Here is a 12,474-nt window from a genome sequence, read left to right on the forward strand (position 1 = left end):
TTTTTAATTATTATTATTAGTTAACGTATTACAAATGTGTCCTCATCGCCCCATTAACCCCCAAGGGCCTCGTGGGTTTTGAAAACCATGTTCTCGTTCCTTACTGTCCCCTGTGAAACTTCATTGTGGCAAAATCTCGAGAGAGCGTGTGGACCGTGTGTGGCTACAGCTCTGTCACCGTTTTTATGCTCGAGGCCCCAGGCCCGGCCGCGGGAGCCCTCGTCCCTTCGGCTGGTCCCAGGCCTGCGTCCGGACGGGCCCCTTCTCCAAGGAGTTCTGGCTCCTCTCGGGGGGTCTTGTTTGGCGCCCCTTCTGGGCTCTGGGCCTGCTGCCGGGCCCCTCAGTGGGCGGAGCTAGGAAGTACCTGCTGAGGCCCTGGCGCCACCCCAGTGCCCCCGCCCCCGGTCCCGGACGAGCCTGCGCCCCTTTCAGAGCAGAGCCGTCGGGATGCCGCTGGGCAGGGCGCCGGGGGGCTCGGGACGGCTTTTCTTTGTTACTGTTATTGTTATTGATCTCGGAGAGGAAGGCAGAGGGAGAGGAGCATCCATGAGAGAATCACTGGACAGCCGCCTCCTGCACGCTCCTCGCTGGGGATGGAGCCCACAACCGGGGCTTGTGCCCTGACTGGGAATCGAACCCTGACCTGGTTCATAGGTCATGCCAGCCGGGCCAGCAGCACACACTCTAGGCCCGGAATCGAACCCAGACCCTTTGGTCCTTGGGTGGCGCTCTAACCATCGAGCTCTCTGGTCAGAGCCAAAGCTTCCCCTTTTGTAAGGACAGCCGTGACCTCGCTCAACATAGTCCCTGTTTCAAAGGCCCTCATCTCCAGTACGTTGCGCCCCGAGCTGCTGGGGACTCGGATTTCCGCGTATGAACTCGGGGGCAGCGTCCAGCTCGAGCCCCGCGGACCCCCGTGAGACTGAGACGCAGGAGCTGTCCCGCAGCTGAGCGCCCGCCCCCCCCCCCCCCACGGGAGTTCACAGGACACCTCGGGTCACGCCCGGGCGGCAGCACCGGCTCCGCTGCTGACACGGTCCCCAGAGGGCCTCAGCCGCACCCCGAGCGTGTGACCGCCACGCGCCGGCGCTGCAGCCTGACCTGGTTCTGGTCCGTCCGCGGCGAGTGTGAGCGCGCTGCTCCCCCCACAGGTGCACGAGGGCGTTTGTTCCCCCAGGACGTGGGGAGCCCAGGCGCAGGGCCGGAACACACAGGGTGGGCCCCCCTGTCGCGGAGGGGCCCCGACACCCCAGCGGGCGGAGGGGAGGCGCCGAGGGAAGCCGGACCCGAGCTCCGCAGTGTGGCCCCCAGGAGCCCGAGCCCGTGGGGTCTGGGAAGGGGCCCCCAGACCTGAGTCCCATAGGGACTGTGGCCCTGGGCAGGCGAGCAGTCAGGGCAGATCCCGCTCTCGGCCACTGGGTGGCGCTGGCTGTCCCCCCACCGGGAGCGCTGGTCCTGGGGCCACCCTTTAGGGCCTGTGGGGTGGCGGTTCCCAGACCCCCCTGAGGGTGGGAGGAGGGCCAACCCCATGGCTTCAAACCCCTTCCCGTGAGGCTGTGAGGGAGAGACCTGCCTGGCTGCTTGGTGGGGTCAGCCGGGTGGACACTGAGCCAGACGGGTCTCCCCAGGGCACGGCTGGGCTGGGGGCCGCGCCCTGGGCAGGGCGGTCTGCCCGATGGAGCTCAGTGGGTGGAGGCACCCTTTCTGGGGGGCTGACCGTCTTGTAAGGCAGGCAGATGGGGAAACTGAGGCTGGGGCCAGGCTGATCGCTTCTCCTGCCCACTCCCCAGCTTTCTGGGCTGGGGGTCCCCGACAGACACGGGGATGTTCACGGGGGGTGGTGTGTGTGTGAAGATCCAGAGCTGCCCCCTCCCAGGCTGACACCCCTCTTTCTCGGCCTCCCAGTCCACTGGTCATGGCCTGCACCCCCATGAGGCACTAGGACCCCAGCTGTGCCCCCTGCCCCAGGACCAGCCCTCCCCCCAGTTCCTCCCAGGCCACACCCTCACGTTTGGACATGGCCTACCAGCCGCCAGCACCCGCCTCCTCTACCTCCCAGGTGACTGCGGGCGGGGCGGGCCCTGGGCCGGGAGGGGGGGACCAGGCAGGAACCTTAAAGAGCTCCCAGGTCCCGCCCAGCGGCCAGCACTGTGGCTCCCACCATGGCCGAGACTGCCAAGCTCCAGCTCTTCGTCAAGGTGCCAGGGGGCGGGGGAGGAGGAGGGTGGCTGGGGTGGGGGCTCAGGGCGGGGTGCTCTGTGGGTGCCACTGTCTCGGGGGACAGAGGGCTGAAGGGTGGGTCTCCGTGGCAGTGTCTGCGCCCCTTCCCCTGGGGTGGGTGGGCTCAGGCAGCCCTACGGGGGCTGAATAAGATGGGGTTAGCCTGAGGGGAAAAGGGCCTGTGAGTCCTCCCCAAAAGGGGTAGGGGTGGCCCTGTCCCAACACCCACCTGGGCTCCTGGGCCGGGCCAGCCCCTCAGCAGGGAGGTGCCGAGCAGGCAGCCAGTGGCCAGGCCCGAGGGGAGCTTAGGGTCGGTGCCGGAGGAGGGGGGCCGGGCAGCCTCACTGGTGCCCAGACCGTGGTGCCCTCCACAGAGCTGTCAGGCCTTGGCACCCTCCCACTTTCGGGCACTGGGCGGCTGGTGCCACAGCCTCGGTGCCCAGTTGTCCTGTGAATCATTCTGAAACCAGCTCCCTCGGCCGACCCCACCCTGAGACCAGCCTGTGGGGCCGGAGCCCAGGGCCCTGGCCTCTACCCAGACTCTTTAGATCAGGGCTGAGGGCCAGGCCCCAGAGCCAGGGTCCCACCCCTGCCCCGTGCCCACTTCCACCCCTGCCCCGTGCCCACTCCCAGCCTCCCAGCCTCCCAGCAGCTCTGGGGCCCTCCCTCCTCCCAGGGACCACGTCAAGGGCCCTCACCGGCCACTTGCTGAGCTCTGGCCCGGCTCCAGCCTCTTGGCAGCGGAGGCCAGGCCCCACCCGTCGGGAGGCAGGGATCCTGGTGCACTCTCTGCCCTGACGTCCCCCCACCCCCCTACCCGCAGGCGAGCGAGGACTGTGAGAGCGTGGGCCACTGCCCCTCCTGCCAGAGGCTCTTCATGATCCTGCTCCTCAAGGGTGTGCCCTTCACGCTCACCACGGTGGACACCCGCAGGTGAGCCCTGCCCCAGGGACCCTGCCGGCCGCTGCCCCCCGGGCCACTACCCCGCCCCCTGTGCCCACAGGTCCCTGGACGTGCTGAAGGACTTCGCGCCCGGCTCCCAGCTGCCCATCCTGCTCTATGACGGTGATGCCAAAACGGACACGCTGCAGATCGAGGAGTTTCTGGAGGAGACACTGGGGCCCCCCGAGTGAGAACCCCGGCTCAGCAGGAGGGGCACCCCCAGGACAGAGCCCGGGTGGGCGCTGTGGGGCTGGGGCGGGGGGCAGAATAAGGGTCTGACCCTTCCCCTCCCCCCTTCCCAGGTTCCCCAGTCTGGCGCCCCGCTACCGGGCGTCCGCCACGGCGGGCAACGACGTCTTTCACAAGTTCTCTGCCTTCATCAAGAACCCGGTGCCCGAGCAGGACGATGGTGAGGAAGGTCAGGAGCCTTGGCGAGGGTCAGGGGGGGTGTGGTACCTTCCAGGCCGGGTCCTCACCCAGCACCCCCAGCTTTGTACCAGCAGCTGCTGCGCGCCCTCGCCAGACTGGACGGCTACCTGCGCGCGCCCCTGGATGACGAGCTGGCCCGGGAGCCGCAACTGCACGAGTCTCGGCGCCGCTTCCTGGATGGGGACCAGCTCACGCTGGCCGACTGCGGCCTGCTGCCCAAGCTGCACATCGTGGACGTAAGTGCGATGCGGGCTGGGCGCCGAGGGGGCGGGCGGGAGAGGCTGCCCCGGGGGAGGCCCTGACCACGCTGGCGCCCACATCACCCGCAGACGGTGTGCGCGCACTTCCGTGGGGCCCCCATCCCCGCCCAGCTGCGTGGCGTCCGCCGCTACCTGGACAGTGCGCTGCAGGAGAAGGAGTTCAAGTACACGTGTCCGCACAGCTCCGAGATCCTGGCGGCCTACCGGCCTGTCGTGCACCCCCGCTAGTGCCCCTGCCTCTGCCCCTGCCGCCACCTCCACCCGCTCATCCACAGCTCCACAAAGCCACCTCTGCCCCAGTGAGCACACCTGCACACCCCAGGGACCAGAAGGCTGAGGTTTTGCCTCCCCTACGCCCCCACTGCGGGCTGCTCAGATGACAGCCCAGAGTGAGAGGGGCTGGGACTGGTGGCGGGGAACAGCCCATCCCCCATCCATCGGGGATGACGGGACTGGATTGGGCTCCCAAACCAGTCAGGCCAGGGCGGAGGGGCAGGATGGCCGAGGAGGGTGGGGAGCAGAGCCCAGCCGGAGCACCTCAGGGCTCCCAGCCAGTGGGTGGGGTGGCCCACATTCCTCAGCCCCACCCCAGGCAGCAGGCCACCCCCCATCTCTCGCAGGTCCTGTGTGCATGGTATGGGGTCCTCAAGGCCATGCCCTGCTGGGTGGGGGAAGAGGGGTGTGCCCCAGGGGGTGACGGAGTTCCAGTCCTGGGGAGCCCCGGCCCAGCCCTGCATGGCCCTCAGCTCCTGGGCTGGCCGGGCTGTGGCGGCTGGGCCGGTTGGAGAGGTTGGCAGCTCCTCTGGTCCCTGGCACCGCCACCAGGGACGGTGAGCCTGACACCTCTGTTTACCGCCTGTGCCCACACCCAGGGGGCAGCCAGGAGTGGGGGGCATGCCGGTCCCTCTCCCCCAGCCCCCAAGAGCCAGAGCCTCGCGTGACCAGCGTTTATTGGGTGGGGGAGGGGCTTGCTCTTCGGGGGAGGTGGTGGGGCCTCTCCTCTTCTCACGGGCCAACTCCTGGCGGGACCCCACTCTCTGCGGCAGGGTCAGAGGTCATCAAAATCGACCCCACTGGCTGGTTTCTTACTGGGAGAGAGGAGGGGGTGACGTTACGGGGTGCAGAGGGAAGGGCTGGGCCTTGGGCACGAGAGGGAGGGGCAGCGGGCGTCACCTTTTGAAGCCGGGGTTGATGAGCGACTCCCCGGGGCACCGCCTCCTGACCCCAGGTCCCGGGCAGCCTCTCTGAGACTCTGGGTCTGGGGGAAGCAGATGGAGGGGCCTGAATGCAGGGGAACCCCAGGGCCACCACCCCCCTCCACGCAGACAGGGAAACCGAGTCACAGAGGAATGGGCACGCCCCGCCCCAGGCCCGGTGAGAGGCCTCACCTGGGAGGAACTGCTGAGGGCCCCCAGGCCGAGGGCTCTTCCTGGGGCTGACGGCTGTCTCCTCTGCAGCTGCGAGGGGAGGGAGGCCAGGAATGGAGGCACCGGCAGGGGGAGCCCAGGGAGGCTGTGGGGTGCCCGCCCCGCACCCCCCTACCTGCCAGCTGCCGCTCCAGGCTGCACACTCGCTCCGCCAGGCCCAGCGTCAGTGCCTGCAGCCGGGGGGCCGCCTCTGGGCCCGGCACTTTGGAGAGCTCAAAGTCCAGCCCGGGGGCCCCCCCAGAGAGGGTCAGGGACGCCCCATCCTCCTGCAGAATGACAGCCGCGGCCTGCCGCTGGAAGGCTGCCCTGGGGAGGGAGGGGCTGAGTGCTGCGGCCAGGCCCAGCGTGCCCTCCCTCCGGCCTGGCCTGCCCTCCCCTCCGGCCTGGGCTGCCCTCCCTCCGGCCTGGCCTGCCCTCCCCTCCGGCCCGGCCTGCCCTCCCTCCGGCCTGGCCTGCCCTTCCCTCCGGCCTGGGCTCACCTGAACCGGGGAGCGATGTCCTCCGCCGCACTCAGGCCAAAACGGGCTTTCTGCGGGGGGTGGGGGGCGTCACCGTCTGCACGAGGCCCAGTCCCCCCAAACCTGCCCGACCCAGAGCCCCCAGGACCCCAAGCCAATCTTAGGGCGAAGCCTCAGAGCCCGGGCGAGGCGTCCAGACCCCCGGGGGACCCAGACCGCCCCTCCACCCGCGGGAGGTCCGGGAGGTCGGACGGCCCAGCCCGCCCAGGACCCGTTACCCACGAGGGCCGCCAGGCTGCCGGGCGGGAAGCGGGTGCTCCAGAGCTGCGCGGCGTCCGTCACGCTGCGGGGAGGGACTGTCAGCGGCCCCGCCCGCCGCCCGCCGCGCCCATCGCCCCGCGGGCCCCGCCACTCACTAGAGGCTGAAGCCGCCGGGGCCCTCGGCCCCGCCATCCTCCTCCTCGCAGTAGCACACGAAGCGCGGGGGCCCCGGGCCCGGCGGTAACGTGCAGAGCGGCGCCGGCAGCGGCGGCCGCGCAGACATGCTCCCGCCCCGACACAGTGCCGGCCCGGCTGCGCCTGCGCGGGCGAGAGGCCGGGTGGGGGCGGGGCCTACACAGTGGGCGGGGCCTGGGCGGGGCCTGTCAGACCTCAGACCGCGTGGGGCAGGTGGAGCTTAGGACGCGGAGGGGCGTTCTCTGGGCGGGGCTGACTCACGAGCGGCGATCAGGGGGGCGGAGCTATCTCGGGGGTGGGGCTAGAGGCGGGGCTTGTGGGATGGGCGGGGCTTAGTCACGGGGCGGAGACTGGGGGGTTACATTAGGGGCGAGACTACGCCGCTGGGGGCGTGGCTTAGTGCGCGGGGCGTCCCCACCCGTGGCCGGCCCTGGCCCTCACTCCCCCGCGCGCCCGCCTTCCCCCGTGAGCCCGGGGTTCCCGCCTTCGCGTGCAGATCCCCGCCCCGGCCCGGCCTGTGCCTCTTCGCCCCTTGCTGGTCCCAGCGGCCTCTCCGTGGCCTCCACGCCCAGTCTCTCGCCTCCGGGAGGTATTTCTCACGTTGTCCTTAGATACAAACCACAAAGCTTCCAAAGCTGCACAACCCACAATACAGATGTGAATAAAGTACTTTAACCAGCGCCCAAGGCTTTCTGCACTCGCTCATCCCTCCTCCCGGCGCCACTGAGCCCGGGGTCCCCACCTGGACTCCCGCCAGCAGCCAGCACTGCCCAGGGCCCCAGCCCGCGGCCCCATCAGGGAGCCCTGCCCACCATCCCGAGGAGGCCACTGGATCCGATGCAAATGGCCACCACATGGAGAGCGGGCTGAGTCCTAATGGCCTGCAGCCTGGCACCCGCAAGGTGTCAGGGGCCCCTCGGTTCCTGCTGGCTCACATCTGGCCTCACACTGCCCAGGTCTCAGGCCTGGCCCAGGTGGGCGCGTGAGGTCACTTACGTGGAATACCCCAACTTGAGGGCCAAGTCGCCGTTGGCCATGGGGGTCACGGAGACCACGGGCATCTTCCTGCTGTCCTTGGCGTCCAGGAAGCCCGGGTCATCCGACATCACCCCAGCCATGTACCAGATGCCCTGGGACTGTAGGGAGGGTCCCGGGAGAGACATAGGCAGCCCCCTGCCCGAGTGCACCCTGACCTGAGGTGAGGGCAGCCCCGACCGGTCCCCACCGAGGGCCTGAGGAATTGAGGGGCCTGCTGCCTTGGGCCCCGAACAGCTGGGGGCCGGCTCAGTCCAGCCTGACCACACCGTCTCTGATCCAGAATCAGCTCCTATGGGAGAGGGCATCCCGGAGGAGGGGCCCACTTGGCTGGCATCCAAGTCAGCCTGGACGGAGACCTGGGCCTGGTCTGGGGACACCCCGCACAGGGCGCACAGGGAGCAGGGCCTTCATGCCCAGGAGATGTCCTGGGGCACTGGCTGGCCCCCTGGCAGACCCACTGGGATAGGTCGAGGTCAGGTTTTGGCAGCGAGGACCGGGCCCACTTCTGGCGCTTCCTCCTGGGGGTGGCCGGATGCCGTGTGGCAGGGGCAGGTGCGGTCCTGGCAGGCCCTCGGGGTGTTGGCCCCCATCTTCAGCTCAGGCACAGCCCCCCACTCCCCTCCTCCAAGGAGCCCTCTCAGAAGCTCACCCTCACCTCTGAGCCTCACAGCCCCGGGTGCTGTGCAGGGCCCGCTGAGCTCTGCCCGGCTGGGCCTGTGGGCAGGCGGGTGCTGCTGCACATGTGGGGACAGGCAGGGCCCAGGACAGGGGCCTGAGCATGCACCCAGCCAGGAATCTGGGTGAAGCAAGTGTGAAGGGCAGGCTGGGCGGGGACCACACCCCTGCGGGGGCCAGGGGCCTGGGGCCGGGCAGACAGGCAGGGCTGTGCTCCAAGGCCCAAGGGGTGTGTGTGGGGGGCGCTGCGGGCACTTCCCTGGAGCTGTGCTGACCTCTGACCTACCCCCCCCCCCCAGGGTGCCCTGCAGAGCAGACCGGGTGGGGGAGTCAGGATCCCAGAGAGCAGCCAGAGCACGCCAGGGCGGCGACAGAGGACCCACTCCAGGACAGACAGACAGGAGCCAGGCGGCTGAGTTGCTTCTAGATTTTATTGTCGAGGCAGGCTAAAGCCAAGGGGGCGGAGTGGTGGTCGGGGAGCCAGAGCTGGGGACTTGGGGTCACGGAGAGGATGGAGCAGGGCGGGCGGCCAGGTCCTGAGGGCTGGGTCACCTGCCTGAGAGCAGGAGGGGAGCTGGAGCAGCAGCCCGGCCCCGCCCCACCCCGGGGTCTGCAGCCCACCCAGCGCCCAGCCGTCCAGGCAACAAGGGAGGGGAAGCCCCTCAGGGTCTCCTGCAACCTCCCCACCAGATCCCGCCCCGGTCCCAGCTCCTCCTGCCTCACTGAACCCCAGGGGAACCCCCGCCCCCTGGGACTGGCCCCTGCAGGCCAAGGGCTCCCCTTGCACGGAGGGTGGGGTGGTGGGGGAGGCCAGCCTGCAGCCCACTCACCTACTGCTGCTCCTCCAGGCACTTATCTGCCAGGAAAGACGGAGGGAAGGCGGGTGGTCAGGGCCTGGGTGAGGGTCACTCCCCCACCGTAGCCCCGGGGAGCTGCTGACCCCCAAAACCGTGACTCCATCACTCCCACCCCTCCCCCAGCTCCTGCTGCAGACCAGCTGCCTGACCCCCAAGGCCATGGGCACTGGGCCTCGGGGAGCCCACGTCCCAGCCCCAATGGGCTGCTGCCCCGGGTGCCCATAGCACCTGCCCCCCACCGGGCTGGAGACCCCTGAATCCTGGGGGCCGACCGGGACCTGGCCCACACGCCGGGTGCTTGGTGAATCCGGGGCTGCAGGCCATGGTGGGGGGGAGGACAATGGCCCCCACTGTGTAAGCCACGTGGCTGCTCAGCGGGCGGTCTGGCCAGATGACCTCCGACCCCCGGCCTCCCGGAACCGCCTGCCTCTAATCTGACTGCACCCCCTCCCGGGGATTAGCGCCCTCACCCGTCTTCGGCAGGAAGACAATGTCCTCCTCTGTGAAGCCCTTGGCCCGGGCGAAGGTGGTGAATTTCTCCTTCACGGCAGCCCGCGGGGTCTGGGTGCGGCCTGGGCAGGACGGAAACGCCAGAGGTCTCAGCGCTGCCCCCCTCCGCGTGGGCGCCCCGGCCCCTCCCGGGGAGGCCTGAGGCCAGGCTGGGGGGCGGGGGGGGGGGCGGGGGACGGGGGGGGGGCGCGGGGGGAGAACGCACTGTAGAGCGTGGCCATGTGGAAGCCGTGGTCTCCGGAGCCCGCGGCGTAGAGCAGAGCGTACTCTCCGTAATCCGTCTCCTCCACCCACACGTCCTGCGAGCTGCCCCAGTCTGGGGACAAGATGACCACAGTGGGCGAGCCTGCCCGACCTCTGGCCTTGGGAGGGGGCGGGAAACTCCCCTCTGGCTGCCTTCCCCGCCCTCCCCCTGCCTCCTGCCTGCACAGCTTGGGAACTCTGCCAGGGGCGGGGGAGGGGGCCCCCATGTCCCCCAACCAGGATCCTGGGGGGCAGCAAACACGCAGGCTCAGAAAACGAGGGGTCAGGATGCAGCCACCAGCCCTCTGCTGGTCGGAGGAGGGAGACCCGGTGGGAAGCCATCCTCCCAGGAGAGGTTGGGGTGCTGCGTGCCTGCCCGTCCAGCAGGGTGGGGGCCACAAGGTTTGGGGAGACCCCACCGGGCAGGACAGGGCCCGGCAGGACTGGCTCCCGGGTGGGTCCCGGGTTCTCTCCCGAGTAGGGGGCAGGTCCAGGCCAGACACTGGGAGGGCCTGCTCGGCTGGGGGTCACCCAGAGTCACCCACAGTGCGTCCCCAGCGCCCCACTCACGGAGACTCGTGTAGCTGTAGCAGCCGGGGGGGCCCGCTGGCCGCAGCAGCAGGCTCCGGGTCTCACACCGGTCTTTCCTGCGGGCAGGTCACCTTCCGTCAGGGTCAAGTGTGGGGGGTCCCTAGACGGCAGCCAGCCGCGGTGGGGCAGGCTGGGCCCTGCGGGGAGCTCTCGGCCCACCGCCCCGCCCCCCACCCCCGTGTCGCACCTGAGGAAGGTGGTGGTGAGGTTCAGGACGCCGTCCCCGTCCCCGTCCCCGGGAGAAGCCGGGGCCACCACGGCCGAGCACATGGACAGGACGGCCTTCTTCTCCCGGAACCAGCTCGTGTTGGAGGCGAGGCCCGCGGTGAACCAGCGCCCCAGGAACTGCGGGGAGCGGCCCCTGCCCAGTCAGCCGGGACTCTCTCAGGCCCACGGGGGTGGGCACCCTGCCCCTCCATGTCCCGTGTCCAGTCCGCCCCACCCCAGGGCAGGCCTGGTCCAGCCTCCTCTGCCCAGCTCTGCCCAGTGCAGCTCCTCCCTGGAGCGGGCAGCAGAGGGCGCTGGGCAGTTTCGGGGGGTGGCCACTGGGTGTCTGCGACACTGGACACTCCGGGGAAGGGGCGCAGGGCGGGCGGGAGGACCAGCACCACCGCGTCCATGGGTGTCTGTGGCTGCCCTGTGGGCCACCCCTGTCTGCGTCCCCACATCCATCCTGGGCCCCAGGTGTGGAACCTGCGCCAGCTGCCCTGGGCGTCCTGAGCTCCGAGGGGGGACTGTTTGGAGGGGTGACTGGCGTGTCTGCGTGTTCCGTGTGACACTCGTGGACACGGGCGGGGGACACCCATCTCCTTCCTGGGGGAGGGGCAGCCCTCTTCCCAGGGACACAGCCCGGGGCAGAGAGCACCCCCTTCCCGCCACAGAGCCCTGTCCGCCTTGGGGACTGGGCGGGGGAGCGCCTCACCTTGTCCTGTTGGAAGTTGGGCTGCACGGAGGCCTGGGCCTGGGCCGGGGTCTGCAGGACGCCCAGGGCCCCCAGCAGGACCAGCGCCAGCCACAGGGTGCGCGGAGCTGCCATTCTCCCAGGCTGAGCGGCGTCGGAGCCTGGTGCCAGCAGCGTGGGCCGAGCGGGGGAGGCCGGCAGGACTGGCAGGAGCCCTGGGAGACCCCTATTTATGGGCCTGGCTTGGCCTCCGCCCAGGGCCAAGGACAGCCCCCGAGGCGCGTGATGCCGGGCGAGCAGGATTCGGTGACCAGCCCAGCGGCCGCTCGCCCCCCGCCGGCTTCTTATGTAAGAGACTCTGATCCGGACGGGCCAGGCCCTGCACTGGGGGGCTGGGTGCGGGCAGAGGCCCCTCAGCGCCAGCCTCTTTTCCAGAGCCAGAACCCCCCCTGGAGCCCAGACGGGGGCAGGGGACCCTCATCCTGCCCCCGGGGCGTCCGGCCACTGCCCGCCTGGGTGTGGGATGTGCTGGACGTTGGGGTGGGGGGCCCCCCTGCCACCCCCCCGGAAGCAGAGGTGCCGGGTCCTGGCACTGCCTCCTCTCACAGCACAAGGCAGGGCAACGCTGAAGGTGGCCGTTCCCAGCCGGGAGGAGCCGGATGTTGGCCTCTGAGGAGCCCGCGGGCGGCCCGGCACAGGGGGAGGACGCAGGGGGCTGACCCGGGCGCACCCCCAAGGGCAGCCCAAAAGGCATGTGAGCTGGGCTCAGCGGCCCAGCAGAGATGAGGCGGCCATTTCCCTGAGCGGCACCTGCCGGGGGAGGGCTGGGGGAAGGCGGCCGCTCGCCTGCTGCTCTGGACCCTGGGGTGCGAGGAGCTGGCCTTGTCCTCAGGAGGGTCCCCCAGGCCAGCCTGCCTCTGCCAGAGGCTGGAGAACAGCCAGGGCAGGGGGGGGGGGGTCCCAGCCGCGGGCAGGTCCCTCCACGGGGCTGGCCCTGCAGGGCCCGCTGTCTCCATCCCTGGCGGCTGCTTGCTGGCCGTGCAGGGCCTGCTGGCCGCGGGTGGGACACGCAGCAGCTTCACAGAAGAATCCCAGGGACTAACTTCACAGACACAGGCTCGGCCTTCGGGCACGGCGGCTCCGGAGACTGGCTGACCTTCGCCCGGAAGACCAGCTGGACAGGACCAGGCGGCACACACCAGTTTGCCCAGTTTTGAGGCCCTTGTCGGAGTGGGCCCTGCGGGTCTGCGCACAGAGCCCTTCCCGCCCCCGCCCTGCATCTTGCTCTGCTCTCCTCTCCCTCCTTCTGAAACCCGGGCCGGCCCTGGCGTGCGGTCAGCTGGTTGGGTGTTGTCCTAAGGTTGCCGGTTCGATTCGCTGTCAGGCGTGCAGGGGGCGGCCGTCGGTGTCGTGCCCTCACATCCCTACTGCTCGCTCTCCTTCTCCCTGCCTCTCTCTCTAAAAACC

The 12,474-nt window shown here is 69.9% G+C and overlaps 3 protein-coding genes across 4 annotated transcripts; 1 reads left to right on the forward strand and 2 right to left on the reverse strand.

The window, feature by feature from the left end:
* The first annotated feature begins 2,058 nt into the window (after positions 1–2,058).
* On the forward strand, positions 2,059–6,873 carry CLIC3 (chloride intracellular channel 3). The gene is made up of 6 exons (XM_036306940.1): positions 2,059–2,198; positions 3,044–3,153; positions 3,224–3,349; positions 3,465–3,571; positions 3,652–3,827; positions 3,921–6,873. The coding sequence occupies exons 1-6, from the start codon at positions 2,163–2,165 to the stop codon at positions 4,077–4,079; spliced, it is 714 nt and encodes a 237-aa protein (XP_036162833.1). The 5' UTR covers positions 2,059–2,162; the 3' UTR covers positions 4,080–6,873.
* Positions 4,784–6,314, reverse strand: PAXX (PAXX non-homologous end joining factor). Of its 2 annotated transcripts, none has more exons than XM_036306941.1 (7): positions 6,153–6,314; positions 6,019–6,079; positions 5,758–5,807; positions 5,394–5,584; positions 5,240–5,308; positions 5,025–5,109; positions 4,784–4,935 (listed from the first exon to the last, which is right to left on the reverse strand). In XM_036306941.1, the coding sequence occupies exons 1-7, from the start codon at positions 6,278–6,280 to the stop codon at positions 4,857–4,859; spliced, it is 663 nt and encodes a 220-aa protein (XP_036162834.1). In that variant the 5' UTR covers positions 6,281–6,314; the 3' UTR covers positions 4,784–4,856. The 2 variants fall into 2 exon arrangements, with proteins under 2 accessions (XP_036162834.1, XP_036162835.1); XM_036306942.1 differs by having other exon boundaries at positions 4,785–4,939.
* A 1,445-nt stretch (positions 6,874–8,318) lies between the features above and the next one.
* PTGDS (prostaglandin D2 synthase) lies at positions 8,319–11,224 on the reverse strand. Its single transcript, XM_036306943.1, has 7 exons — positions 11,029–11,224; positions 10,294–10,451; positions 10,086–10,162; positions 9,478–9,588; positions 9,233–9,334; positions 8,736–8,761; positions 8,319–8,461 (listed from the first exon to the last, which is right to left on the reverse strand). The coding sequence occupies exons 1-6, from the start codon at positions 11,140–11,142 to the stop codon at positions 8,736–8,738; spliced, it is 588 nt and encodes a 195-aa protein (XP_036162836.1). The 5' UTR covers positions 11,143–11,224; the 3' UTR covers positions 8,319–8,461.
* Positions 11,225–12,474: the final 1,250 nt, after the last annotated feature.

The sequence above is a fragment of the Myotis myotis genome, unplaced genomic scaffold (genome assembly GCF_014108235.1).
Source record: "Myotis myotis isolate mMyoMyo1 unplaced genomic scaffold, mMyoMyo1.p scaffold_m19_p_44, whole genome shotgun sequence".
Classification (NCBI taxonomy): Eukaryota; Metazoa; Chordata; class Mammalia; order Chiroptera; family Vespertilionidae; genus Myotis; species Myotis myotis.